The 24636-nt window shown below is 43.4% G+C and overlaps 1 protein-coding gene across 3 annotated transcripts in view; it reads left to right on the forward strand.

The window, feature by feature from the left end:
• Window positions 1-24636, forward strand: part of LOC145343528 (transmembrane anterior posterior transformation protein 1 homolog) — a 107246-nt gene that overhangs the window by 37590 nt on the left and 45020 nt on the right. For all 3 annotated transcript variants that reach the window (XM_080189784.1, XM_080189787.1, XM_080189794.1), the window contains exons 8-9: window positions 19675-19755; window positions 22462-22571. In XM_080189784.1, the coding sequence (XP_080045910.1) occupies window positions 19675-19755; window positions 22462-22571 (191 nt within the window). The remainder of the gene's footprint in view (window positions 1-19674; window positions 19756-22461; window positions 22572-24636) is intronic.

The raw sequence follows: 24636 nt of genomic DNA on the forward strand, positions 1-24636 counted from the left end.
ACTCAGATACTTCTGAAGCTGTAAGGCTGGAGATGAGGAATGGTGAGGCAGTGGAACAATTGGAAAGCAAGAAGGAGAATCAAGACTTTGCTTAATCAGAAACCGATAATTACAGGGCTGATATGTATTTATGATTGAGAGTAAACTAGTTCAGAATATAAAAGCAGATAGCAAAAGTTTCTACAAATGTATAAAATGAAAAAAAGTGGTGAAAGTAAACATTGGTCCTTTAGAGGACAAGAAGGAGGATGTAATAACTGGAAATGAGAAAATGGCTGAGGCATTGAACAGGTGTTTTGTGTTGGTCTTCACAGTGGAAGACACAAATAACATGCCAAAAATTGACGAGAGGAAGGTTATGGCAGGTGAGCACCTAGAAACTATCATTATCACATAAGAACATAAGAAATAGGAGCAGGAGTAGGCCATCTAGCCCCTCGAGCCTGCCCCGCCATTCAATAAGATTACGGCTGATCTGTCGTGGCTCAGTTCCACATTCCCGCCCCCTCCCCACAACCCTTAATCCCCTTGCCTATCAAAAACCTATCAACCCGCGTCTTAAAAATATTGAGCGAGGCAGCCTCCACCACTTCAACAGGCAGAGAATTCCAGAGATTCACCACCCTTTGAGTGAAGAAGTTCCTCCTCAATTCCGTTCTAAACCGCCCCCCCCTTTATCTTGAGGCTGTGCCCTCTAGTACTACTGTCCTTTCTGAGCGGGAAGAGCCTCTCCACCTCTATCCTATCCATCCCATTCATCATCTTATATGTCTCAATGAGATCTCCCCTTATTCTTCTAAACTCTAACGAGTACAAGCCTAGTTTATTCAGCCTCTCCTCGTAGTTCAACCCCCTCAAATCCAGAATCAGCCTAGTAAACCTCCTCTGCACTCCCTCCAAGGCCAAAATATCCTTGCGTAAGTGCGGCGACCAAAACTGCACACAGTACTCCAGCTGCGGCCTCACCAATGCCCTATACAGCTGCAGCAAGACCTCCCTACTTTTATATTCAATCCCCCTCGCTATGAAGGCCAGCATCCCATTCGCCTTCCTGACCTCCTGCTGCACCTGCAGGCTGGGTTTTGCGACTCATGCACAAGGACCCCGAGGTCCCTCTGCACCGTCACATGCTGCAGTTTTTCGCCACGTAATTAATAGTCCTTCCTACCATTATTCCTACCAAAGTGGACCACCTCGCACTTGCCAACATTAAATTCCATTTGCCATTTCCTGGCCCATTCGCCCAGCCTATCTAGATCCTTCTGCAGACTTTCCACACCCTCCGCGCAATTTGCCGTTCCCCCAATCTTGGTGTCATCAGCAAATTTCGACACCATACACTTGGTTCCCTCCTCCAGATCATCTGTATAAATGGTAAATAGCTGAGGCCCCAGCACCGACTCCTGGGGCACTCCACTAGTCACCAACCGCCAATCTGAATAGCACCCATTGACCCCCACTCTCTGCCTCCTATTTGACAGCCAATCCTCTATCCACGCTAACACCCTACCCCCAACTCCATGCCCCCTGACCTTCTGTAATAACCTCTTGTGAGGCACCTTGTCAAACGCCTTCTGAAAATCAAGAAAGACCACATCCACCAGCTCTCCTCTATCCACTGCCCTAGACACATCCTCATAGAACTCCAATAAATTTGTCAGACACGACTTCCCCTTAATGAAACCGTGCTGCGTCTGCTCTACCAAACAATTCTCCTCAAGATGCCTCGCTATTTTCTCCTTGATGACAGATTCTAACATTTTACCTACAACAGACGTTAAACTAACTGGCCTATAATTCCCCGCCTTTTGCCTGCCACCTTTCTTAAACAACGGTGTAACATTAGCTGTTTTCCAATCTTCCGGCACTTCCCCGGAACCCAGTGACGTTTGGAAAATAATCACCAAGGCATCCACTATCACCTCCGCCATTTCTTTCAGAACCCTTGAATGCATTCCATCCGGTCCTGGGGACTTGTCCACAATCAGTCCTTCCAGTCTGTCGAGCACCGCCCCTCTAGTAACAATGTCATTCAGGCCCTCCACTCCTACCATCTTATCACAAACGAGGTAGTGTTGGGCAAGTTAATGGGACTAAAGGTAGTCAAGTCTCCTGGTCCTGATGGGATGCATCCCAGGGTACTAAAAGAAATGGCGGGAGAAATAGCAAATACACTAGTAGTAATTTACCAAAATTTGCTGGACCCTGGGGTGGTTCCCACAGATTGGAAAACAGCAAATGTAATGCTGCTGTTTTAAAAAACGAGATAGACAAAAGGCTGGTTAGCTTAACTTCTGTAGTAGATTCAAGCATTTTCCCTATCATTAAGGAAGAAATAGCAAGACATCTGGATATAAATTGTCCCATTTGTAAGACACAGCATGGGTTCATAAAGGGCAGGTCATGTTTGACTAATTTAGTGGAATTCTTTGAGAACGTTGCTTGTGCAGTGGACAGTGGGGAACCTGTGGATATGGTGTATCTGTGTTTCCAGAAGGCATTTGACAAGGTGCCGCACCAAAGACTGCTACATAAGACAAAGGTGCACAATGTTATAGGTATTATATTAGCATGGATAGAGGATTGGTTAACTAACAGAAAGCAAAGAGTGGGGGTAAATGGGTGTTTTTCTAATTGGCGATCAGTGATTAGTGGTGTGCCTTCAGGGATCAGTGTTGGGCCCGCAATTGTGTACAATTTACGTAGATGATTGGAGTTGGGGACCAAGTGTAGTGTGTCAGAACTCAGATGACACTAAAATGGGTGGAAGAGCAAAGTGTGCAGAGGACGCTGAAAGTCTGCAAAAGGACATAGATAATCTAAGTGAGCAGGTGAGGGTCTGGCAGATGGAGTACAGTGTTAGTAAATGTGAGGTCATCTATTTTGGTAGGAATAACAGCAAAATGGACTACTATTTAAATGGTAAAAAATTGCAGCATGCTGCTGTACAGAGGGACCTGAGTGTCTTTGTGCAAGAATCTCAAGGAGTTGGTTTGCAGCAGTTAATTAAGAAGACAAATGGAATTTTGTCCTTCATTGCTAGAGGGATGGAGTTTAAAAACAGTGAGATTATGTTGCAACTGTATAAGGTGCTGGTGAGGCCTCACCTGGAGTAACGTGTACAGTTTTGGTCTCCTTACTTGAAAAAGGATATACTGGCACTGGTGGTCGGGGTGCAGAGGGGATTCGCTAGCTTGATTCTGGAGTTGAGGTTGGCTTATGAGGAGAGACTGAATAGACTGGGGCTATACTCATAGAAACATATAAGATTATGAAAGGAATAGATAAGATAGAAGCAGGAAAGTTGTTTCCACTGGTGGATGAAACTAGAACTATGGAGCGTAGTCTCAAAACAAGGGGAAGCAGATTTAGATCTGAGTAGAGAGGGAACTTCTTCACACAAAGGATTCTGAGTCTGTGGAATTCCCTGCCCAGTGAAGCAGTTGAGGCTACCTCATTTAAATATTTTTAAGGCAAGGATAGATGAATTTTTGAACAGTAAAAGAATTAAGGGTTATGTTGAGTGGGAGAGTAAGTGGGGTTGAGCTCACAAAAAGATCAGCCATGATCTTATTGAATGGCAGAGCAGGCTCGAGGAGCCAGATGGCCTACTCCTGCTTCTAGTTCTTATGTGAACAGAATTTGGTGCTTTTTAAGACTGGGAAAAAGAGGGTGTTTCTGCTTTCATTTTCATTGGACAATATCAACAGCAGGAGTAGAAAATCCCACTGGAGACACAAATTGCATTTCACGCCAATGTAAAGTTGTAACACTATTGTCCCCATCTTCCACTTTATAATGGGAATCTTGGTGTCCAACATTTGGACCCCCATATCAATAAATTTACATCTATGCCTGATACCCCCCAGCAATTATATAATCCAATCACAGTTATACTGACATGAATTATGAAAGGTCTCCCAAGACATGCACCTGGTAAATAGAACTTATCAGCAGTGTTCAAGTGAGTGCATCATTTAGAGTGGGAGAAGGTCATTCCTTGGCACTGTCCTCAGGACTACCAGGGAGGAGTTATGTATGGGAAGTGGGCGTTGCAGGGTGGGGGATCTTCAGTTTTGACTTGTTTGAAACAGCTCCCTTTAAAAACGGCAATTTGGTCTTTAACAAAACAAAGTTGCTGGTAGCCAGACTGTGACCACCAACATTATTTCATGGGACCTGTCCCTTCACTTTGTTTCCACAATCAGTCAAATGATATGGCGGGGGGCGGGGAGGCCTCTGTGGGGCCGGTGGCTTCAACACATTTTTTCCTGCTTGCTGTGCACTCTTGTGTAAAATTGGAAAATTCCACCCATGGAATGATAGAGTTTTAAATAACCTCAGGTTTACAGAGGATAGAACATCGGAAACTAGTCAAGTCTAGTGGTAGCAAAGGCATGGGTGAAGATTTCCACAACAAATGAACTAGGCATGGGTGATGTTAGGCAATGTGAAGGATGAAAACAGATAGTCTTATTGGTGGCTTGGACATGTGGTTGGAATTTCATCTTGGGCTCAGATATGACACCTAGACGATGAACAGCCTGATTCAGCATCAGGCAGTGAACGGAAACCTGGATTGAACTTTTACAGGTGCACCACAGAAAGCATTCTTTTGGGTTGTACCACAACTTGGTATGTCTCCTGCTCTGCCCAAGAGAATATCTAATGATATGTTGACTGATGTCACAAATGTGGCAAAAGGAGGTCCATGAAGTCACAAGATTGGTTCATATATTACTGGGATATTTTGTGATTATTGCAGTTTGTTGAAAGTTCTTAGAGAACAGGAATCTTTTATCAAGTAATATCTGAAATTGTCTGCCCCCTTTCTGATCTATCACCATCCCTTTTTTTTTTGCACCATCAAGTACACCTCACGCCCTGTCCACACTTTACCTTGCTAATCATTGGTGCTAGGCATCCACTTAGTTTGGACCTAGGATTCCTGCCTGATATCCAGGAAGACTCTGATTTTCTAATGGCACAAGAATGAAAAAACATTGCACGCACACAATGCCTTTATACGGAACACCATCATTTCTCAGTCATCCCCTTTTTTTAATGGATTACATGGACACAGCAATCAACTGCAGCTAGAAACCCATTCAAAGGGCAAAATAAGATCCAATAGTTGTAAAGCTATTTCCATCATATTTTCTTAATTTTTGAGTTGGGATGGTTGTGCTGCCACTTAGACTTTCATTGCCACTTAATTTTTCTTTTTCTGGCCCCAGTGCCACTTTTGAAGATCTGATTTGATTTATTATTGTCACATGGATTGACATACGGTGAAAAGTATTGTTTCTTGCATGTTATACAGACAAAGCATACCATTCATAGAGAACAAAACAGGACAGTGCAGAATGTAGTGTTATAGTCATAGCTAGGGTGTAGAGAAAGATCAACTTAATGTAAGGTAAGTCCATTCAAAAGTCTGTTCAACAGCAGCAGGGAAGAAGCTGTTCTGGAGTCGGTTGGTACGTGACCTCAGACTTTTGTATCTTTTTCCCGATGGAAGAAGGTGGAAGAGAGAATGTCCGGTATGCATGAGGTCCTTAATTATGCTGGCTGCTTTGCTGAGGCAGTGGGAAGTGTAGATAGAGCCAATGGATTGGAGGCTGGTTTGTGTGATGGGTTGGGCTACACTCTCTACCTTTGTCATTCCTTTGGGTCTTGGGCTGAGCAGGAGACATACCAAGTTGTGATACAACCCAAAAGAATGCTTTCTGTGGTGCACCTGTAAAAGTTGGTGAGGATCGTGGCTGACAACCCAAATTTGTTGGTGATAATTATGGGGGATTTTAATCTGCATATTGATTGGATGCAGTCGGACGTGGTGGGCTCGAGGAAGAGTTCTTGGAATGCTGTCGGGATAGGTTCCATCACGTACTGCTCAAGGAAACTATGAGGCAGCGAGTTATCTTAGATCTGGTGTTGTGTAACGAGGCAAGTAGAATTAGGGATCTTCTTGTGAGGGATCCACTTGGGACGAGTGATCATAGTATGGTTGAATTTTTGATGCAGATGGAGGATGAAAAAGTAGGGCCCCGAACCTGTGTCCTCTGAACAGAGGGGAGTACGATAGGATGAGAGCGGAATTGGCAAATGTAGATTGGGGGCACAGATTAGTAGGTAGGACGGCTGAGGAACAGTGGAGGATTTTTAAGGAAATCTTTTTCGGCACTCAGCAGAAATATATTCCGATGGTAAAGAAGGACTGTAGGAGAAGGGATAACCAGCCGTGGTTATCTAAGGAAATAAAGGAGAGTATTAAATTAAAAGCTGATGCATTCAGAATGGCTAAAAGTAGTGGTCGATTAGAAGATTGGGAAAGATTTAAAAATCAACAAAGAATGACTAAGAAGGTGATAAAGAAAGGAAAGATAGACTATGAAGCTAAACTAGCACTAAATATAAAGAAGGACAGTAAAAATTTTTACAAATATATAAAGAGGAGAAGGCTGGCTAGAGTGAATGTTGGACCCGTAGAAAATGAGAGGGGGGATTTAGTGGTGGGAGATGAGGAAATGGCTGAGGCTTTAAATTTTTTTTTGCCTCGGTCTTCACGGAGGAGGACACGAATAGTTTGCCAGATCTTAAAGATAGAATGGTAGGAGTTGAGGGCCTGAATGTGATTACTGTCACTGGAGAGGTAGTGCTTGATAGACTAATGGGACTGAAGGTGGACAAGTCCCCAGGACCGGATGGAATGCATCCCAGGGTTCTGAAAGAAATGGCAGAGGTGATAGTGGATGCCTTAGCAATTATTTACCAAAATTCACTGGATTCAGGGGGAGTGCCAGAAGATTGGAAAGCGGCTAATGTTACGCCGCTGTTTAAAAAAAGGTAGCAGACAAAAGGCAGGGAACTATAGGCTGGTTGTTTAACGTCTGTAGTTGGAAAAATGCTAGAATCCGTCATCAAAAAAGAAATAGCGAGGCACCTAGAAAAGAATGGTTTGATAGAGCAGACGCAGCACGGATTCGTTAAGGGGAAGTCGTGTTTGAATTTATTGGATTTCTATGAGGATATGACTAGTGCGGTAGCCAGAGGGGAACCGGTGGATGTGGTGTTTTTAGACTTCCAAAAGGCATTTGATAAGGTGCCTCATAAAAGGTTGCTACAGAAGGTTAGGGTGCACAGAGTTGGGGGTAAGGTGTTAGTGTGGATAGAGGATTGGCCTGTCTAATAGGAAGCAGAGAGTTGGTATCAAGGGGTGCGATTCTGATTGGCAGTTGGTGACTAGTGGAGTGCCGCAGGGATCGGTGCTGGGGCCTCAGCTATTTACCACTTATATAGACGATTGGGAGGAGGGGGCTGAGTGTAGGGTGACGAAATTTGCTGATGACACGAAGATGAGTGGAAAAGCAAATTGCGTGGAGGGTGTGGAAAGTCTGCAGAGGGATCTGGATAGGCTGAGCGAGTGGGCGAGGACCTGGCCGATGGAGTATAATGTTAGCAAGTGTGAGGTTATCCACTTTGGCAGAAATAATAGTAGGAGGGATTGTTACTTAAAAGGCGAAAAGCTGCAGCATGCTACAGTGCAGAGGGACCTGGGGGTCCTTGTGCACGAGTCGCAAAAACCCAGTCTGCACGTGCAGCAGGTGATCAAGAAGGCAAGTGGAATGTTGGCCTTTATAGCGAGGGGGTTAGAATATAAAAGTAGGGAAGTCTTGCTGCATCTGTACAGGGTACTGGTGAGGCCACAGCTCGCGTACTGTGTGCAGTTTTGGTCACCACACTTGCAGAGGATATATTGGCCTTGGAGGGAGTGCAGAGGAGGTTCACTAGGCTGATACCAGAGATGAGGGGGTTGGACTATGAAGAGAGACTAAATAGACTGGGTCTGTACTTGTTGGAGTGTAGGAGGATGAGGGGGGATCTTATAGAGACGTATAAGATAACGAAGGGGATGGATAGGGTAGAGGTGGAGAGATTCTTCCTACTTAGAAAGGATAGCAAGACTTGAGGGCACAGACTCAGGATAAGGAGGGGGGACAGTTTAGATCAGAGTTGAGGAGGAACTTCTTCACTCAAGGGTGGTGAATCTCTGGAATTCTCTACCCGTTGAAGTGGTGGAGGCTACCTCGCTAAATATATTTAAGTCACAGGTAGATAGGTTTTTGATAGACAAGGGAATTAAGGGTTATGGGGAGAGAGCAGGAAAGTGGAACTGATCCGCTTCAGATCAGCCATGATCTTATTGAATAGCGGGGCAGGCTCGAAGGGCTAGATGGCGTACTCCTGCTCCTATTTCTTATTTTCTTATTTCCTTAGTCGTCTGAGAAAATAGAGGGGTTGATGAGCTTTCTTAACTATAATGTCAGCATTGGGGGACCAGGACAAGTTGTTGGCGATCTGGACTCCTTAAAAACTTGAAGCACTCGACCTTTTCTACTTCATTCTCGTTGATGTGGACAGGGGCATGTTCTCCTTTATGCTTTCTGAAGTCATGACAATCACCTTTGTTTTGTTGACATTGAGGGAGAGATTATTGTTGCACCAGTCTACCCAGATTCTCTATCTGATTTCTGTATTCTGCCTCATTGTTTGAATTCCGACCCACTATGATGGTGTCCTCAGCAAATTTGAAAATTGAATCGGTGGAGAATTTGGCTACACAGTCATAGGTGTATAAGGAGTATTGTAAGGGGCTGAGAACACAGCCTTGGGGGGCACCGGTGTTGAGGATGATTGTGGAGGAGGTGTTGCCTATCCTTACTGATTGTGGCCTGGGAGTTCGGAAGTTCAGGATCCAGTTGCAGAGGGAGGCCCAGGCCACGGAGTTGGAGATGAGTTTCATGGAAATAAGTTTTGAAGGCTGAGCTGTAGTCAATAAATAGGAATCTGACATAGGTGTCCTTGTTATCTAGGTGTTCCAGGGTTGAGTGCAGAGCCAGGGAAATGGCATCTGCTGTGGACCTGTTGCATCTGTAGGTGAACCGTAGTGGATCCAGCTCGTCTGGGAGGCTGAAATTGATTGTGCCATGACTAACCTTTTGAAGCACTTCATAATGATGGATGTCAGGGCCACCAGTCGATGGTCATTAAGGCATGCTGCTTGGTTTTCCTTAAGTACCAGGATGATGGTTGTCGTCTTGAAGCAGATAGGAACCTCAAATTATTGAAAAGAGAGATTGAAGATGCCTGTGAATACCCCCGCCAGCTAATCTGCACAGGGTCTGAGTGCATGTCTGGGTACCCCATCTGGGCCAGTTGCTTTCTGTGAATGGGCCTTCAAGACATCTGCAATGATGACCCAAAATACACGTTCATCCAGAGCTTCCAGGGTGGAGGGCGTGCTCTCGCTGACCTCGCTCAAAATGGGTGTAGAATGTGTTGAGCTCATCAGGGAGGGGTGCGTTGGAGCTGGCAATTTTACATATCTTCATCTTGTAGTCTGTTATGTCTTGCACCTTGCCATAGTTGGTGGGGGTCAGTGTATCCCATTGGGGATGACCCTACATTGTGATCTATTTGGAGTTGGAAGAAGATGGCAAATTGTTTAGGCTGATTGAAATGTATTCTCAATTTGCCCAATACTGATCTCCCAGCTACAACTATGAACACCTATGCAAATAGTTTGGCAGCAAATATCTCTGCATTAAAGCCTCCTAGTGTCATATTTCTACTTCCACAGATGGTTTGAAGGCCTGATTAAATTTGATTGCATGATTCACTCAGAGCTCTGCAGTCACACTTTCAGTGCTTTGGATGTAAGAGACATTGCCATGGTGATCTTTAGTTAGCAAAGATGCCAAGATCTTACTAACCATATCTGTAGATATTATCACGCTTATCTGATAATGAATCTGTTAGGACTAGCAGAGAACTAGATGCAGAGCCGTTCTATTTACTTGAAGGACACTTGCTGCTAATATCCATTGTAGATGGAAGTCATTTGAAAGAACAAAGAAGGTCAAATAGCTGTAAAGCTATTTCCACACATATTTTTAAATTTTTGTGTTGGAGTGGTTCTGTTGCCACTTAGACTTTCATTAGCCTTAATGTTATTGTATTGTTGTGATTTTTGTCCAGTGCCGGCATTGGTCTGCAGCAGCTTAATGCATCCTTCTGTTACCTTCCAGGTATGCTATAATGGAGATGGTGCTGCAGAGGAGCCATCCTCACAACCAACTCATGCAACACCATTTTTAAAGTATTGTGTGGCATACTACTTCTCTTATTTTGTCTGTTTTTCAACTCCTTTCCCCTTGTTTTTCAGTTATTAATCTCCTTCGCTCCTTTGAGCCATCGCAATGTTATCAGTGGATTAAAATACTTCTTAGCCTTTCCAGCACCTTCCAGAAATTTGGTGTCCTGTTTCTGTTATTTTGTTCTGAATTATTCACACTCATTGGCTGGAATTCTTTGGTTGTTCATGCCCAGCCACTGCTGCAAGCGAGGACAGAGAATTTGACACTCAGCCAAATCTCTACTTCAGCAGAACCAGAGAATCCTGCCAGTGAGAATGGCTGGAAAATTCTGGCCATTGAATTTCATCTCCATGCAGTTTTCTTTTCCACCACTAGTGTGCTCCCTGCATTCATCTAAACATGCATCTGGAGATGTGACCAAATATTTGAATGAACATAAGAACATAAGAAATAGGAGCAGGAGTAGGCCATCTGGCCCTTCGAGCCTGCCCCGCCATTCAATAAGATCATGGCTGATCTGTCGTGGCTCAGTTCCACTTTCCCGCCCTCTCCCCATAACCCTTAATCCCCTCTCTTATCAAAAACCCATCAACCCGCTTCTTAAAAATATTTAGTGAGGCAGCCTCCACCACTTCAACGGGCAGAGAATTCCAGAGATTCACCACCCTTTGAGTGAAGAAGTTCCTCCTCAACTCCGTTCTGAACCGCCCCCCCTTTATCTTGAGGCTGTGCCCCCTAGTCCTACTGTCTTTTTTTGAGCGGGAAGAGTCTTTCCACCTCTATCCTATCCATCCCATTCATCATCTTATACGTCTCAATGAGATCTCCCCTCATTCTTCTAAACTCTAACGAGTACAAGCCTAGTTTATTCAGCCTCTCCTCATAGCTCAACCCCCTCAACTCCGGTATCAGCCTAGTAAACCTCCTCTGCACTCCCTCCAGGGCCAAAATATCCTTGCGCAGGTGCGGCGCCCAAAACTGCACACAGTACTCCAGCTGCGGCCTCACCAATGCCCTATACAGCTGCAGCAAGACCTCCCTACTTTTATATTCAATCCCCCTCGCTATGAAGGCCAGCATCCCATTCGCCTTCCTGACCACCTGCTGCACTTGCAGGCTGGGTTTTTGCGACTCATGCACAAGGACCCCGAGGTCCCTCTGCACCGTCGCCTGCTGCAGTTTTTCGCCACGTAAGTAATAGTCCTTCCTACCATTCTTCCTACCAAAGTGGACCACCTCACACTTGCCAACATTAAATTCCATTTGCCATTTCCTGGCCCATTCGCGAATGCAACCTATAAAACTTAACAATTATGGACTGCCATTCTGATAAAATTTGTGCCAGGGTAGAACTGAAAAACTAATAAACAAAAAAAAAACAGCCTCTGAGAAGCACTTCTAACTTGGTCACTGTTACTTTGTCCTGAAATTTTCACCATGTTTGCTTATTATGTCTAGTCCATAATTTCTTCACTTAAATTTGAGCCCTGCTGCGTTTTCCATCTGAAGCAGACTTGGTGTCTTAAGGTTTCTTCTACCCCCCACTCCTGCTGATACTCTGAGTCCCATTGCACTATTTTCAGACGGAACTGTCCTGAGCTTCTGCCCTGGGAAGATATGACGTGGAAACCTGTTTGTCAACACAAGAAGAAAAAAAGCTGTAATCCTGTGTCACCAGGGCCGAGCTTTAAATTGGGTCAGAGGTCTTAGCAGTTTAAAAGAGCTAAACCAACTTAAGCCCAGTTTCCAGTCACCACTGAAAAGCAGCTTTTCTTTATGGTGAAGAATTACGACTAAGCTTCATCAGCTTTTTGGCATCGGCATGTATAAACTGTATTTGTTTTAAATAACATATGGTTTCTAATTTACTGCTGAAGACGGCTTTACCTTCTTAAAAAAAAAAGTTCTCTGTTATCAAACCAGGAATCTTATTGGAGATTCTATTACACTCCACACTCGTAACCTCTATCGCTACTTTCATGCTCTAATATTTGGTGCTCTCAGTACCAATAATACTGATTATTTACATATTTTGCATACAATACCCTCATAATCATGAAAAATTACCTTCAGTAGTGCTGACACATTACTGCACTATAATACATATATTCAGCACTGGTTCTTAGAATTGTGCCCAACAGAGGTCCTCCCTCGAGGTAGCTCCTGCCACCTGTCTCTACATGTTACCCTCTATCTCTATCACCGGGGCCTGCCAACTGGACCTGGTAAAACATCCCAAACTTCTCGATTTGAGCTAGAGTTCCTTGCCATTTGGCCACCAGTTCTTGGATTAGTACTTTTTCCCAGATGGGAGTGGAATCTACCGCTTTAAGAATTCTAAGGGAGTGGATAGCAGGAAGTTGTGGGGGAGCAGGCTTTAATTATCAGGTGCTCACACGGTGAAGCCTTCCATTGTTTGCTGGAGCAGACGAGTGAAGGAGCAGAGAGACAGATAAGAAATTACCTGTTAAAAACCTGTTTAAATAAGTTTAAAGCACTTTCGTAGTAAGAACTTACCTTGTAGAACTGTTTAAATCATTTAAAAGCATTTTTGCGGGCTTTTTGTATTTACCGCTTTAAGAATTCTAAGGGAGTGGATAGCAGGGAGTTGTGGGGGAGCAGGCTTTAAAACAGCGCCAGGTTTAAAAGGAGGCCTGGTGTAGACAGCGGGCAGCGTCGGAGCGGGCAGCGGAGTGAGTGGGAAGCAGAGTGAGCTATTAGGGCTTAGGAGCAAAAGGGCCAGGTAAGTTTGTGTTGAAATTTTCAATACTACTACAGTGAATAATGGAGGGGCATGTGATGTGTTGTCTCTGTATGATGTGGGAGCTGGTTGACCCCAGGATCCTTCCCAGTGACCATGTCTGCAGTAAGTGCAGGTTGCTGGAGGAGCTCCAGCTCAAGGTAGATGAGCTGGCCTCTGAGCTACAGACACTGAGGCTCATCAAGGGGAGAGAGGGTGCCATTGTCAATGGGGTGCAAGTGACATCCACCCCCCCTAGACTGGCTAACTCTAAGGGTCAGGAACAAGAGGGGGCTGCTGAGCGGAGGGAGGAGGGTGGGGAGCAGAGGAAGGAGAGTGGGGAGTGGATGCCTCAGCCTCTCAATCTGCATAACAGGTTTGAGGTTCTTGCTTCCAGTCTGGACGAGAACGAGGGAGGTGAGGTTGGTGAGCAAACTGCACACAGTACAGTGATGCAGACGCAGGACATCGGTAAAGAGAAGGTGAAAAGGAACGTAGTAGTGATTGGGGATAGTGGGGTGAAGGGTACTGACACTGTCCTTTGTCACAATGACAAAGTGCACAGAAGGGTGTGTTGTCTGCCTGGTGCTCGGGTCCGGGATGTCGCATCTGGGCTGCAGAGGAACCTGGAATGGGAGGGTGAGAATCCGGTCATTGTGGTACATGTGGGTGCCAACGACGTAGGCAAAATGCGAACTGAGGATCTGGGGAGGGAGTATGAAAAGCTGGGAATGGAATTAAAAAGTAGAACCGACAAGGTGGTTATCTCTGGGCTGCTGCCTGAACCGAGTGCAGACGGGCGTAAGGTTGATAAGATTAAGGAAGTGAATGGGTGGCTCAGGGATTGGTGTGGGAGGAATGGGTTTGAATTTGTGGGGCATTGGCATCAGTATTGGGGTAGGTGGGACCTGTTCAGGTGGGATGGGGTTGGTCTGAACTGTGCTGGGACCAGAGTCCTGGCGAATTGTGTAAATAGGACTGTAGACAGGGCTTTAAACTAATTTGGGGGGGGGTGCGAGGGTAGGTGACATTACGGGGTCTAAAGTTAAGGAGAGGGTACAGGTAAGGGAAGAGGCCGAGGATGTCCCAATAATAAAGGGAGTAGGGGGCGTGAGTATGGTTGGTGGCGTTCTGGCAAATAGGGTCCAGGTGAAGGCTGGGATGAAGGCACTTTATCTGAATGCACGAAGCATTCGGAATAAAGTGGATGAGCTGGTGGCGCAGATCAGCACAAATGGGTATGATCTGGTGGCCATTATAGAGACGTGGCTGCAAGGTGACAGGGACTGGGAGCTGAATGTACAGGGGGGGTATCAAGTGTTTAGGAAGGATAGGTGGGAGGAAAAAGGGGGGGGGGGGCGTAGCTCTGCTGATTAAGGATAGCATCAGGGTGGTAGCAAGGGATGATATAGGAACCAAAGAGCAGAAAGTGGAATCGTTGTGGGTGGAGATTAGGAACAGCAAAGGGAGGAAGACGCTGGTTGGTGTCATTTATAGGCCCCCGAATAATGATCTGGAGGTGGGGTGGGGTGGGCTGTTAACGCGCAAATAAGTGCAGCGTGCAGGAATGGAACGGCGATAATTATGGGGGATTTCAGTCTACATATTGATTGGCTGACCCATGTTGGACGCGGTGGGCTCGAGGAGGAGTTCTTGGAATGCTGCCGGGATAGTTTCCTTGGTGTGTGTTGGAGCCGACGAGGGAGCGAGCTATCTTGGATCTGGTGTTACGTAATGAGGCGAGTAGAATTAGGGACCTTGTGGTGAAGGATCCTCTTGGGGAGAGTGATCATTGTATGGTGGAGTTTCTGGTGCAGATGGAGGAGGAGAAAGTGGGTTCCCGGACACGCGTCTTTTGTTTGAACAGAGGGGAGTACAGTAGGATGAGAGAAGAATTGGCGAATGTTGACTGGGGGAGCGTGTTGGAAGGTAGGTCTGCTGAGGAGCAGTGGAGGATCTTTAAGGAGATCTTTCTTGGTGCTCAGCAGAAATTTATTCCAATGGTTTAAAAGGACCGTAGAGGAGAGGTAATAAGCCGTGGATAACGAAGGAGGTGAAGGAAAGTGTTAAATTAAAAGCGGAGGCATTTAGAGTAGCTAAGAATAGTGGGCGAGAAGAGGATTGGGAGAGGTTTAAATGTCAACAAAAATTGACGAAGAAGTTGATAAAGAAAGGTAGGAGAAACTATGAAGCTGGGCTAGTGCTTAATATAAAAGAGGATAGCAAGAGTTTTTATAAATATATAAAAAGGAAGAGGCTGGCTAGGGTGAACGTTGGACCCTTAGAGGATGAGAGGGGGACTTAGTGGTAGGGGATGGGGAAATGGCTGAGGTCTTGAATAACTTCTTTGTTTCAGTCTTCACGGAGGAGGACGTGAATAATTTGCCGGGTGTTAGCGATGGAAAGGCGCTAGGACTGGAGGGTCTTAATGACATTATTGTTACTAGAGAGGCGGTGCTCGACAGACTGGAGGGACTGATTGTGGACAAGTCCCCAGGACCGGATGGAATGCATCCGAGGGTTCTGAAAGAAATGGCGGAGGTGATAGTGGATGCCTTGGTGGTTATTTTCCAAACGTCGCTGGATTCCGGGGAAGTGCTGGAAGATTGGAAAACGGCTAATGTTATGCCGTTGTTTAAGAAGGGTGGCAGGCAAAAGGCAGGGAATTATAGGCCGGTTAGTTTAATGTCTGTTGTAGGTAAAATGTTAGAATCTGTCATCAAGGAGGAAATAGCGAGGCATCTTGAGGGGAATTGCTTGATAGAGCAGACGCAGCAAAGTTTCGTTAAGGGGAAGTCGTGTCTGACAAATTTATTGGAGTTCTATGAGGATGTGTCTAGGGCGGTGGATAGAGGAGAGCCGGTGGATGTGGTGTTTCTTGATTTTCAGAAGGCGTTTGACAAGGTACCTCACAAGAGGTTATTGCAGAAGGTAAGGGGGCATGGAGTTGGGGGTAGGGTGTTAGCGTGGATAGAGGATTGGCTGTCAAATAGGAAGCAGAGAGTGGGGGTCAGTGGGTGCTATTCGGATTGGCGATTGGTGACTAGTGGAGTGCCCCAGGGGCCGGTGCCGGGGCCTCAGCTATTTACCATTTATATAGATGATGTGGAGGAGGGAACCGAGTGTATGGTGTCGAAATTTGCTGATGACACCAAGATTGGTGGAACGGCAAATTGCGCGGAGGGTGTGGAGAGTCTGCAGAAGGATCTAGATAGGCTGGGCGAATGGGCCAGGAACTGGCAAATGGAGTTTAATGTTGGCAAGTGCGAGGTGGTCCACTTTGGTAGGAATAATGGTAGGAAGGATTATTACTTGCGTGGAGAAAAACTGCAGCAGGCGACGGTGCAGAGGGACCTCGGGGTCCTTGTGCATGAGTCGCAAAAACCCAGCTTGCAGGTGCAGCAGGTGGTCAGGAAGGCTAATGGGATGCTGGCCTTCATAGCGAGGGGGATTGAATATAAGAGTAGGGAGGTCTTGCTGCAGCTGTATAGGGCATTGGTGAGGCCGCACCTGGAGTACTGTGTGCAGTTTTGGTCGTCGCGCTTACGTGAGGATATTTTGGCCTTGGAGGGAGTGCAGAGGAGGTTTACTAGGCTGATGCTGGAGTTGAGGGGGTTGAGCTACGAGGAGAGGCTGAATAAACTAGGCTTGTACTCGTTAAGAGTTTAGAAGAACGAGGGGAGATCTCATTGTGACATATAAAATGTTGAATGGGATGGATAGGATAGAGGTGGAGAGACTCTTCCCGCTCAGAAAGGACAGTAGGACTAGGGGGCACAGCCTCAAGATAAAGGGGGGGCGATTTAGAACGGAGTTGAGGAGGAACTTCTTCACTCAAAGGGTGGTGAATCTCTGGAATTCTCTGCCCGTTGAAGTGGTGGAGGCTGCCTCACTAAATATTTTTAAGACGCGGGTTGATGGGTTTTTGATAAGCAAGGGGATTAAGGGTTGTGGGGAGGGGGCGGGAATGTGGAACTGAGCCACGACAGATGAGCCATGATCTTATTGAATGGCGGGGCAGGCTCGAAGGGTAGATGGCCTACTCCTGCTCCTATTTCTTATGTTCTTCTGAAGTCACGTCCCGAGCAATTAATGGCCCAACAGCAGTTAAGTTGTTACAGGATGACTCTGGTAGAGTGGGAGGTTTCTATCTCTACACAAAATTGTGGTAATATTCCAAGTTTAGTGCTTTGTCTCCCACAAACTCCTCAGGCTCAGCTTTACAATATACTTTGAAAATGATGGTTCCTGGTATTAATTGGATTACTGATTTGGTGAAATGTGGGCGTGGGACTCCCAAAGGGTTTGCGGACAAGTTAGTGGAAGATCTTGCTATTTAAATTGCGTAGGCTTTAATTGATGGGGCCTTTTGAAAATCTGAGATTGCGAGAGAAATTAAACATTGCTCCTTCCAGTTCTCAGCCCAGTATTCTTCTTGCTCCTTTTTCTTCCTTTTACCCACTTTGTCAAATCCCCATGTGAGCCTAATTTCTTCCTGCTTCTGACCCATTTTCTTTCCCTCGTCCTTCTACCATATTCTGCCCTTGTATCCTTCCTCTATCAGTATGACATGTTCATTGCTGGAAAATGCAATCCATTCCTAAGTGAGTAATTATCCTGACCCTAGTTCACAATGTATGATGCTAATTGAATTGTATTTGAAAAATAAAGACATGTTACCTCCTGGTGAATTTCACTTTGCATCCAATTCTGAAAAATCAAGACAGCACAAATATTTGACCAACTGGACTCAGACAAAGAAATATTGTGAGGTAACTCTGTCTCTGGTCTGAGTTATGAAGAGAAAAAAACAATTAGACTTGGACTTTCCAATCTGGGAACATAATGGGTGGAATTCTCCCAAGCCCTTGCCAGGCATAATGGGAGAATGTGGCAGGATGGCCAGAAGTTGGTTTCACGTTAATGTGAATTTACAGCAGGATCTTCCACAGGTACACGCCATGGTAGGTTGGAAAACCTATCGGAGGATGGCATGAACCTCACTTGCATCCAGACTGTCGCACCAGATTCTCCACGATGCTGGTGGGAAAGCACACCAACATGAAACATGTTTGTACAACGTGGCTTGTTAGGCCTCATCTGAACAATGCCTGAGGCTGCCACCTGAGTTTGGGATGAAGGCCACCCACAATCCTGGAACACCACATCAGTGGGTTGGGAAGCATTTGCATGTGGACCTACCAGATCAGGTGTCCTGGAGCAGTCTATCTTTCAACCTCAGAATGTTGTAGGAGGTACATCCCTCAGGAGGTACATTTTCCACTCTCCCGACTGCTTCTGGAGATCTGTTTTCATTTTCAGGAGGTACACCTTCTTTCTTGAGCAATGGGTCAGTGATGTTGGGCTCCTTTTCAGTACAGCAGACACGATGGCGAACTACACACCATCCAAGCCTGCCCCGCTACTGAAAACATCACGATGCATAATTAATGGTGGGGGCTGGAAGATTTACTGTGTTTTCCATTCGGCCACCAACGTGGGAAACACTCCATGTTCCATCCCGCATCCAGGCGGCACTTAGTCTCAAAATGAGAGAATTCCACCCATGCGAGAAATGTACTTGGAGAGATCTGCAAGTTAGTAATGGAATGTCAAAGGTAAATCTAGAACATATCTGGAAACTAAATTGCCAGCATAGGAAGAAGAAGCACAGGTTAATACTTGTGCAAGATAAATTTAAAACTGATTGAAGGAAGCTCTTAAAAAGAATAATCAGCACTTGAAATCACTTTTCAGATTAAGCAATTAAACTAGAAGTCCTGGAGAAATTTAAGAACCAGTTAGATAATTTAAGACATGGAAATATACACCTACTCCTGCTTCTAGTTCCTAAGTTTCTTTTTGGGATTTCCTATCTGCCACAGGAATCAGAGTGGGCAAGGGGCAGACCATGGAAAGGCCCATTGACCTTGGGGTTTTCAGGTTTTTGGAGTGAGCGAGGCTGGAAAATCGCACCCCATCTATCAGTTTTACCTGCTCACTTAATCTATCAATATTCTGTTGCAATGTTAATGTCCCAGTACAGACTCTTGCTGGAGATGACCATTTGCATTTTGTTAATTTGAGTATGTATCCTGTTATCCCAATTCTCTGTCTTACCACATAATAATTTGCCTATTCAGTTCAGTAGAACGCCTAAACAGGTGGGAGACTGTAGGATCTTTGTGGACGGATGAATTAAAATGATTTGCTTTCTGTAAAGACCTTAAGGGGAGGGGAGAACAAGTCTTCTAGATGAGGTTGGTGGAATGGAGGTGATATTAAGTTGATGGCCAGTTGAAATTGGATGTCTGCAGCATTTGGGGTATGCTCAGGTGCAGGAAACATTGCAATGGAAAATAATTGTTAAATATGGAATTATTTATTCAAAATATTTTTCTAATCCATGTGCATTTAGTTTAATTTGTTTAATCTGTGGGATTTTATTTTGAATGTATGATAACTTGTTACTGTATATTTTTGAAAGAGTACTTGGAACTGCTTGGTAAAAATTATAAAATTCTTAGCATCCATGTAAAGTATGATGGTACAGAATCAAATGTCAACTTCTGTACACCATTCAATGTAGACACAATACAATTACAATATTACAATTACAATTAATTATAATTATATTACAGTATAATGTGCAACTTTTGACAGTTTGCAAACTGTCTACAAAAGCAAGGTCCCTTCCCACGTGAGCTTCTGACAATCATTATCCTGTTTTGCAGATATCAGGGAGCTTCTGATGATCATTATTCTGTTTTGCAGATATCAGGGAGAGGTTCAACAACTATGTTCTGTTGCTGATTGTTTGTCTGAGGAATATGGAACAATTTTCATGGAACCCAGGTATAAGAATTTCATACAATTTCTCACGGTTTCAGTTGTCTCTAAACAATCCTAGTGACTCAAGATGTCTCTTGTCCATTTTGCTTTGCAAAATAATAGATGCTTCAATCCAATAATACTTAACCCTTGATTTGTTGTAACCTGAATTAATTCAAGGATTTTAAGTGCATTAACTTCCAGAATGGGTTAATTTTCAATAACATTTTAGTTTATTTGAATAGAGTCTGTATGGAAATAAAACAGTGTAGATTTACCTTCACTTGGGTTGTGACAAAAAATTAAGGAAGTCTTTGGAGATCAATTCTTGTGGAAGATCACCTGCTGTAATGACTGAGGAAAAGCTGCAGAACCTCCTGAAAAAAAAATGTTTTTGCAGTTCTTCTGTTAAAGTTTCACCCAATGAGCAGAAGAACCATCATGGAAGTTCACCCCCTTAATTTGAATTATGTTGTATTTGCCAGTGGATGTGTTTTATTTAGACTTTCCCAAGGGTTTTGACACAGTCCCTCGTAAAAGATCAGAGTGTAAAATTAAAGCGCATTGGATTGGCGGTAGTGTTTTGAGACGGATAGAAAACTGGTTGGCAGACAGGAAACAAAGAGTAGGAATAAATAGTTCTTTTTCTGAATGACATGTAGTGACTAGGATTGGTGCTAGGACCCCAGCTATTCGCAATATACATATTTAATACATTATTGCACTTAATATAATTATATAGTAGCCTGTCCTGTACTGCTCAAAAAGGTGAAAGTACTTTTTATTAGTATGGGTATAAGACAAACTGAAAACAAGCGAATTAAAGTTAAAACAATATTATAAAGAAAGCAAGACTTGCATTTATGTAGTGTCTTTCATAACCACAGATTGCCCCAAAGTGCTTTACAGCCAATTAAGTATTTTAGAGTAGTCATTATTGCAGCCAATTTGTGCAGAGCAAGCCCCCGCAGGCAGCAGTATAATAATGGTCAGATAATCTGTTTTAGTGATGTTGACTGAGGGACGAATATTGGGCAGGACAGTCAAAAACTCTGCTGCTCTTATTCAAAGTAGTGTAGTAGATCCTTTTGCATCCATCTGAGAGAGACATTCCTCAGTTTAATATTTCATCTGAAAAATGGCACTTAGGCTGTTCACATACCCTCAAGTACTGGATGGAGTGTCAGCCTTGATTTTTCTGTTCAATATTTCGGAGTGGGACCTAAAGCTGCATCCTTCTGACTCAGGTGGGAGTGCTACCGACTAAGCCACAACTAACATTATTAAAATTTAAGTGGGCATGGTTTGTTTTCATTTGAAAATGAAATTCAGTATATTGCTTCATATTACAATATAATGATGTGTAACTTTTGAGTTGGCAGTTTGCAAACTGGCTGGAAAAGCAAGGTCCCTTCCACGTGAGCTTCTGACAATTATTCTTCTCAGGGAGGTTGTCGCATTGAGCATTCACAATCCTCCTATCTTCCCTTAAACACTTATTCTTTACAAAATAAATGTAAACATTTGCTTCTTTTAGCATTTCATGCTTTCTTGAACAGGTTTTTAACTTGAGCTGTAAGTCCATTCTAATTTTTTTTAGATGCAAACTATTGACATCCCAATGTTCAGGGAGAATGAAAGAATGAGCTATTTGATCACTCGCCATGTGGTTGAACCTCAAGTAATTGTAAAGTTGTCTTAAATCTTTGTGTGTAGTTTATTCGTGCCTGTAGATCTCAACATGCAACTGACTGCACCTGGACTAATTGGATATCCAATTTTTAAAAGTTATTTCTTGGTATAATTGAGATAATCTATAGGCTTTCCCTGGAATCTTAATGATGACATCACAATGTTGGAACAAATGACTTGCTCATTTTGTCATCCAGTAATTGTAATAACGAAAAGCCAGACAACAGAAGCCTGATTTCAGTTGTTATGCTTAATTTGGAAAACAACTTGGCTTGCCAGAATTCATCCACATTGCACATTGAGAACATTTTATTTCGTGTCCAACTTCAAAAGAAAGACTTGAATGACATGAATTTCTAGAGAGTCTTCACGACATGTCCAAGTATTTTACAGCCAGTGCGTTGTCATAGAGGAATGCATTTTATATAACTGGGCAAAAGGTGGCAGCACTATCTGTAAGGCTACAGTGAATATAACTTGTAAAGCAACAGTTTATTTTCTCCCGTTTTGTTTTACTCATTTGGAAGGTTGCTAAATTCAACAAATAATGAATGTTTATGTCTAAGATATATCAAGTTTTATTTATTTGTGAGAATGCTAAAATAGTATGACTTACAACTCCAAGCAGATATGCTGAAATATTTTTAAACAAGGGTAAAGTGAATAGCACACCAACTACTTGGAAGTTGTAGATCACAATCTTCCTATGACTGTATTTGAGTTTTGAAAGTAAGTGATATTGTTGATCATTATGCTCCTAAATAAGGAACATAAGTAAATAATCCATTTATTTTGGAAGGAAAATGTGTCTTTTGTTCAAATGCCTTTCCAGCACTGTTCACTAGGGTGAAATATGTGAGATGGACAGATAAGAAAGAGTAACTAAAAGGAATGTCTGTAGCCTAAAATGTAGTCAAAAGGATCTTTGAATTTGTGTCCATTTTTGATCGGGTAAAATTTGGTGTGAATTTGTCATTTTCATTGAATATAGAGTTAGGAAATTATTTCAGAAACTTTTCAATTTTTTTCTATTTCTAGATCATCTTTGGGTGTTGTTTCCAGATGTTTGCATGGTAATAGCATCGGAAATGGCTGTGGATGTGGTTAAACATGCTTTTATTACAAAGTTTAATGACATTACAGCTGATGTGAGTATGTAGGTAATTATTTGTAAAAGAGAGAATTTGTAATTGTGTAGTATTGTTTAAATGCATCGGACATGCCAAAGCATTTCAATGCCCGAAAATTATTTTTGAAGTGTAGCACAGCCAAATCTCTCAAACAACACATGACATAAGTTTGTCTTTATTTATTCACACATATGCTAGAGCATACTGACTAGGCCAACATTTATTGATCATCCCTTTTTGCCTTTGGAGAAGATGGTGGTGAGCTGCCTTCTTGAACTACTGCAATTCAGTGATTAATAACTCAGTGCTGTTAGGAAGGGAATTCTAAGATTTTGATCCAGCGACAGTGAAGGAACAGCAAAGTATTTCCAAGTCAGGATGTTGAGTGACGAGGAGGGGAACATCCAGGTGGTGGTGTTCCCATGTGTTTGTTGACCTTGGTTTCCAAGAAAACTGTGGGTTAGGGAGATGCTGCCTAAGGAACCATGGTGAGTTCCTGCACAGCATCCTGTAGGTAGTGGCAGTATTATTTACCATGTGTCAATGGTGGAGGGAGTCAATATTTAAGAACAGGGTGCCGGTGAAGCAGGTTTCTTTTTCATGGATGATGTCGAGCTCCTTGAGTGTTGTTGGAGTTGCACTTGATCAGGCAAGTGGACAGTATTCCATCACATTACTGATTTGTGCCTTGTAGATGGTGGTCAGGCTTTGTTGAATCAGGAAGTGAATTACTCACTTCAGGAATCCAGCCCCTGACCTGCTTTTATAGCCATGGTATTTATGTGGCTAGTCAAGTTCAGTTTCTCGTCAGTGGTAACCCCCAGGATGTTGATAGTGATAATTGAATCTGTTTGGGTGATCATTGACCATCATCTCAGTCCTGGCTTCACTTGGCAGCCTTGGATACATCTCATCCAGATGGATGACTTTTTAACTTTGAATGATGCTAACCTATTTAGTATCTCCATTTTGTTATTTTAATCTATCCAACATCTCTACTCCCCCTTCCTTATTGCAATATTAACTTCATCAACCTTTTTGTGAAAACAATACCTGAGCCATGCCCCCTGCTTTCATCATCCTTATCCCTAATTGTACCCTTTACCTCTTGTAAATTTATAAATGGTTGTTGTTGTTGTTGTTTTTCTTTATATATTATACGTTGATCTTTTCTCATTTTCTTTCTGCCACTGTTGTATCTTTTTTTCAGTTCTCCCCTGCACTCTGTACTTTGTATTGTATTCTACAGTAGAAATTTGTTATAAACCTGTTTTTCTGTTCGATTCAATTCACCATTTTTCATTCAGGGAGCCCTCTTTATGGGAACATGCTTGGTTTGTACACAAATTATCTCTATCTTGAAAGCCGGCCATTGCACATCTACTGTTTTCTTGAACAGTCTGCTTTCTGTTGACCTGTGTTGATCCCTTCTCAAATCATTGAAATTCGCTGTCTTTCAGTTGGATATTTTCACTGTTGAATTTTCTTTGTCCATCTCTAAGTATCTTAATTATGTTAGGATTGCTATTTCCTACATGTTCTCCCACAGAAACATAACCCTACTTTCCTACTTAATTTCCTAGAACTCCAACTAGCACTGTGTCCTTCCTCATTGACCAAGAAAGCTCCCCAATACACAATTTAGGAATTCTACACCATCTTTGTTCTCTATATTCACCCCACTTTGTAATGGGGTAATTGAAGTTCCCTATTATTACTACTGTATTATTTTTGCATTTCTGTGAACTCTGCCAATATACTTGCTTCTCTATCTCCTCACTACTTGGGAGTCTATAGTAAATACTCAACGCTAAAACAACTCTTTTTTTTGTTCCTCAACTCTTACCAAATGGTCAGTCTTTGAATACTTTAGCATATTTCTATCTGCCTGTAGAATTGTAATATTAGCCTAGAGCAAAATTTGCCACCAGCACCACTACCACCCTCCAAGTCACTCACCATCCTGGGCTTAGAAATATATCGCTGTTCCTTCAATGTCACCTTGTCAAAATCCTACATTATGGGTGTACCTATGCTTCAGGGACTGCAGTGGTTCAAAAAGGCAGCTGACCACTAATTTCTG

This window comes from Carcharhinus amblyrhynchos, chromosome 1 (genome assembly GCF_965287045.1).
Source record: "Carcharhinus amblyrhynchos chromosome 1, sCarAmb.v2.hapA, whole genome shotgun sequence".
Lineage (NCBI taxonomy): Eukaryota > Metazoa > Chordata > Chondrichthyes > Carcharhiniformes > Carcharhinidae > Carcharhinus > Carcharhinus amblyrhynchos.